At 59.8% G+C, this 4866-nt stretch overlaps 1 protein-coding gene across 2 annotated transcripts; it reads left to right on the top strand.

Annotated features, from left to right (window-relative positions):
- On the top strand, positions 1 to 2615 carry CXXC5 (CXXC finger protein 5). Of its 2 annotated transcripts, none has more exons than XM_021711395.1 (2): positions 1 to 400; positions 1613 to 2615. In XM_021711395.1, exons 1-2 carry the CDS (start codon positions 23 to 25, stop codon positions 1655 to 1657), a joined length of 423 nt encoding a protein of 140 aa, XP_021567070.1. In that variant the 5' UTR covers positions 1 to 22; the 3' UTR covers positions 1658 to 2615. The 2 variants fall into 2 exon arrangements, with proteins under 2 accessions (XP_021567070.1, XP_021567071.1); XM_021711396.1 differs by having other exon boundaries at positions 7 to 421.
- The last annotated feature ends 2251 nt before the right edge of the window (positions 2616 to 4866 follow it).

Genomic DNA, 4866 nt, shown 5'->3' on the forward strand with positions numbered 1-4866 from the left:
GGTGCAGGAGCCCCTGCCGCTAATGAGCGAGGCGGGCGCCGGCCTGCCCGACGTGGAGGCCGTGGCCGGCGCCGAAGCCCTCAATGGCCAGTCCGACTTCCCCTACCTGGGCGCCTTCCCCATCAACCCGGGCCTCTTCATCATGACCCCGGCCGGCGTGTTCCTGGCCGAGAGCGCGCTGCACATGGCCGGCCTGGCCGAGTACCCCATGCAGGGAGAGCTGGCCTCCGCCATCAGCTCGGGCAAGAAGAAGCGGAAACGCTGCGGCATGTGCGCGCCCTGCCGGCGGCGCATCAACTGCGAGCAGTGCAGCAGTTGTAGGAACCGAAAGACTGGCCATCAGATTTGCAAATTCAGAAAATGTGAGGAACTCAAAAAGAAGCCTTCCGCTGCTCTGGAGGTAACGGCGCCTTAGAGGGAGGTGTGTGGGCTCGTGCGTCCGTCTGGCAGTCCAGGCCCATCCCTGGCCCCTGACCCCAACTTTCCTGCCTGGACCAGCGACCGGGGGATGCCGGCCAGTCCCTGTGGCCTGGGGGTCTGGCTGCAAAACACCAACTCACCGCCCAGCCGTCAGCCACATTCTGAGATCCCATCAGGCTGAGGTCTGTCAGGCGAGCATCCAATTGCAGGCCAGGGCCCCGCAGTCCCAGCGAGGCCCTGCGATTCTGATCCCCTCCTGGGGCTCTGAATCGGGTATTGAGATTCCCACACAGGACCTAAGTTTCTGTTGTTCAGGCATGTCCTAAATCATCCAGTCTGTGACCGGTCTGGACCCTCCCCTGCCTCATGTGAGGGGTTCCGTCCCACGAACCCTTTGCCCTCGAGGGCAAGCCCTCCATTAGGCCCTCCAGAGCCCAGTCTTCCCCCCCAAGGCCACCCAAGCACAGAGCAGCTCTGGTGCTGGCTGCCCTGCTCTGAGACCTGTGCCCCCAGATGTGGCAACCCAGCTGGAGTGCCAGGCCTGGGTACAAAAACATCTTTTCAGCCCACTGTCCCTGCCCCGTCCTGCCCCCTACAGGCTTGGTGCAAATGTCCAGAATGGCTGAAAGACAGCAAGGATATCCCAGCCATGGCCTCCTGGCCACCCTGCCCCGTCCCAGCCCTCATGTTTCTGCTCTCCTGTGTATGCAGAGGCACCCGCTTGGGTCCAGCGTGGACACACGCACACCTGCCTGGTACACATACTCCTATAGACACAGCCGCTTGATAGATACACCAGATATTCCTCCTCCCACGAGCTGTGCCCTCCAGCAGAGCGCGAGGCACACCCATAGATGTATCCAATGCACATGCTGACAGGCTCATTTGACAGAACACGCACATGGCCTCCTGATGCATCACAGCCACCTGGCACTGCTTTGGCCGAGACAAAGGTCTTCCTGTCTGGAAGCAGGGTTCCTGGGCACGGTGGCTCAGGAGGCCTCAGGGTCCTCTGGGCCCCCAGCGGGTCAAGCTCCTTTGGCCTGGCTGGGTGGCAGGAGCTCCGCGGGTGGCTGCTCTCCTCCATGCCCATCCCTCCGCCACGAGCCTGTCCACAGGGGAACGTCTTTGCGCCAGGCCCACCCGGACCCTGACTGAACTCTCTCCTTGTTTTTGTCTCCCGCCCCGCCAGAAGGTGATGCTTCCGACGGGAGCCGCCTTCCGGTGGTTTCAGTGACGGCGGCGGAACCCAAAGCTGCCCTCTCCGTGCAATGTCACTGCTCGTGTGGTCTCCAGCAAGGGATTCGGGCGAAGACAAACGGATGCACCCGTCTTTAGAACCAAAAATATTCTCTCACAGATTTCATTCCTGTTTTTATATATATATTTTTTGTTGTCGTTTTAACATCTCCACGTCCCTAGTCTAAAAAGAAAAAGAAAAGAAAAAAAATTTTAACGCTTTTTCGGAAGAACAGCAACAAAAAAGAGGTAAAGACGAATCTATAAAGTACCGAGACTTCCTGGGCAAAGAATGGACAATCAGTTTCCTTCCTGTGTCGATGTCGATGTTGTTTGTGCAGGAGATGCAGTTTTTGTGTAGAGAATGTAAATTTTCTGTAACCTTTTGAAATCTAGTTACTAATAAGCACTACTGTAATTTAGCACAGTTTAACTCCACCCTCATTTAAACTTCCTTTGATTCCTTCCGACCATGAAATAGTGCATAGTTTGCCTGGAGAATCCACTCACGTTTGTAAAGATAATGTTGGTGGCGCCATGGAGAAGCCCCTCCGTACCCATCCCCGCACATGGAGCTCGCAGGGGGAGGGGGCACCCACCCACCCCAGGCCCAGGCCAGCCGTGCTGTACCCACAGTCCCCAGACAGTGATGATTTTGGAAAAATGAAAGTTCTGTTCGTTTATCCATGGAGACCTGGGGAGCCCCCGTCTCGGTCTCTCCAATCCTGGCTACTTCCCTTAGAGAAAATAAGTCCCTTTTTCTGGCCTCGCTGACAGCGACAGAAGCAAGGGCGTCTTTGCGTGGTCCCCTGCCGGTGGGGGTGGGTGCCCGGGGGCCCCCTGCGGCCTGGGCCCCCTGCCCATGGCCAGCTTCCTGCTGATGAACATGCTGTTTGTATTGTTTTAGGGAACCAGGCTGTTTTGTGAATAAAACGAATGCATGTTTGTGTCACGAAGCACTGCTGGCTTCTTGCTCTCTGGGTCTGGGGGCTGTGCTGGGCAGGGTGTGTCTGAGAACACCCCGTGGGGGAAGAAGGATGGTCCAGGGACATACAGCACGGGGGTCTCCTGGGAGGAGAGGCCTTCTGGATCCAGGATGGGAAGGGCAGGAGCAGCCAACCTGGCAGTCCGCGTGGAGACGCGCTTCATATGGCTGCTGTCCCCGTGCCTCGGATTCTGGAGCCTGCTGTCACCCTGCCTCAGACTCTGGGGCCTGCTGTTGCTGTCCTTTTGCCTCGGGCCCTGGGGCCTGCTGTCCCCGCACCCCCCCCAGACCTTGGGGCCTGCTGTCCCCATATCTCAGACCCTGGGGCCTGCTATCCCCATAGCTCAGCCCCTGGGGCCTGCTGTGTCCCCCCACCCCTGCCTCAGACCTTGGGGCCTGCCGTCCCCCTATCTCAGACCCTGAGGCCACCTTCTCTCTGTACCTTGATTCAACAGGTCTAATCAGTGCAAAGCAGTCAGCAGTGTGGACCTAGGGGGTGGGGGTGGCGGATGCTGAGCTGCCTACTGGGATCTTTTTTGCCTCCTGTATCCACTCCTCCAGCCACCGTGTCTCCCGAGGGAGCAGTTTAGCCCAGGTTCATGGGGACCTGGTATGCCCAGCGCGCACACAGACACTCCCAACTCCCAACACGCGCATACGTGCGCGCGTGCGCGCGCACACACACGCACACTCACACACACGGCTCCTGGGGCCTGAGGGCTGCAACACTAAGTTCTGAGGGTGTCCCCAGCTTTGACTGTCTCCACCCACAGAGGGTGTGTTGGTACAAGGCTGCCTTGAGCCTCAGAGGCTAAATGTCTGGAGAAGTCACCGCAGCCTGAACAGGAAGGAGGAGCTGTTGTGTGCCCCTGCTTGTGCAGCACAGAGTCCCTCCTGAAGGAGAAGGCTTTGCCGTCCACAGAGGGAGCGCTCCTTTTTTTTTTTTTTTTAAGTTGGAGTCTCACTCGGTCGCCCAGACTGGAGTGCAGTGGCCGCTCCCGGCCACCGCAGCCTCGACCTGCTGGGCTCCGGCGATCCTTCCGCCTCAGCCTTCCGAGTAGCCAGAACTACAGGCACGCGCTACCACGCCCGGCTGATTTTTTGATTTATTGTAGAGATGAGGTCTCGCTGCCCAGGCGGGTCTCGAACCCGCGGGCTCAGGCAATCCACTCACCTCAGCCTCCCAAAGTGCTGGGATTACAGGCTGAGCCACTGAGCCCGGCTTGGGAGCGCTCTTTTTACCCAGCTGCTTTGTGCCTGGCTGAGACAGGGGCTAGACCTGAGGGAGGACTTCCTGACAATGCTGGGGACTGGCTTCAGGTGGGTGATGGAAGGAGTAACTTTTGAAGCTAAGTGGGTGTTGGGGAGGGGTGAGATGGTCTTGTCCTGGGAGGGAGAGAGCAGCGGTGCTGGCGGCGGTGGCGCTGACCCCCGGCCCCTTCCCGGGTGTCACAGGCTCCCTTCGAGCACCAGGGCCTCTGCAGCCTGGCCTGGCACAGCGGGGGCAGGCGGGGGCTGCAGGAGGCAGCTTTCAACTTCATCTCTGCCTGGGAAAAATTCCCTTTCATGTGGCTGCCTGTGATCTCTCCAGGCGGCTCTGCCGAACGAACGGGGGCGTCCAGCAGGGAGTAGGGGGGTTGTTGCAGCTGGGGGCACCCTCACCCCAGCACAAGGCCGACCACAGCATCTCCGGAACCTCGAGGCGGGAGGGTCCTCCCCGGGAGGAGAGGGGGGGGAGCCTGGCCAGCAGGGGGCAACCGGGCAGGAGGCCCCTGCCCGCCCCCACCCGCTGCTGGCAGCGCACAGGCTGCAGATGGCCTCAGCCGGCCTCGTTGGCACCCCCACAGGTGTGGGGTGGACGGCTCTGCTGCCAGCCCCGAGGGGGGTGCCGTGACTCAGCCAGCCTGCACCTTTCGCGTGCCAGCCCACAGACCAGCCACGGCTCCTGGGCTCGCCCCCCAGCACGCCCAAATCCCTCACCTCTTCAGCTTGGGGCTCTGCTCTGTGGAAGTGGCTGGCCAGCCCCACTGTGCCTGCAGAAGGCCACTGTCGGCTGAAAACTCTCGCCGAGGACTCAGTTACCTCATCCGGGGAACTGGACGGTAATTGTCTCCCCCATGAAGTCGCCTGAGGATGAGATGACATCACACCAGGGAAGGGCCTGGCTTGTAGTAAGCTCTCAGTCAATGGCAGCTGGTGTTGCTATTTTAAAACTATTATTC

Source organism: Carlito syrichta, unplaced genomic scaffold, assembly GCF_000164805.1.
Source record: "Carlito syrichta isolate Samal-C Ts95f unplaced genomic scaffold, Tarsius_syrichta-2.0.1 Scaffold302231, whole genome shotgun sequence".
Lineage (NCBI taxonomy): Eukaryota > Metazoa > Chordata > Mammalia > Primates > Tarsiidae > Carlito > Carlito syrichta.

What these genes read in the sequence shown, in the direction of transcription:
- CXXC5 (XM_021711395.1), top strand. Translation starts at nt 23, where the DNA reads ATGAGCGAGGCGGGCGCCGGCCTGCCCGACGTGGAGGCCGTGGCCGGC. An exon ending in AGCCTTCCGCTGCTCTGGAG is followed by an intron (nt 401 to 1,612) that starts GTAACGGCGCCT and finishes CCGCCCCGCCAG; the next exon opens with AAGGTGATGCTTCCGACGGG.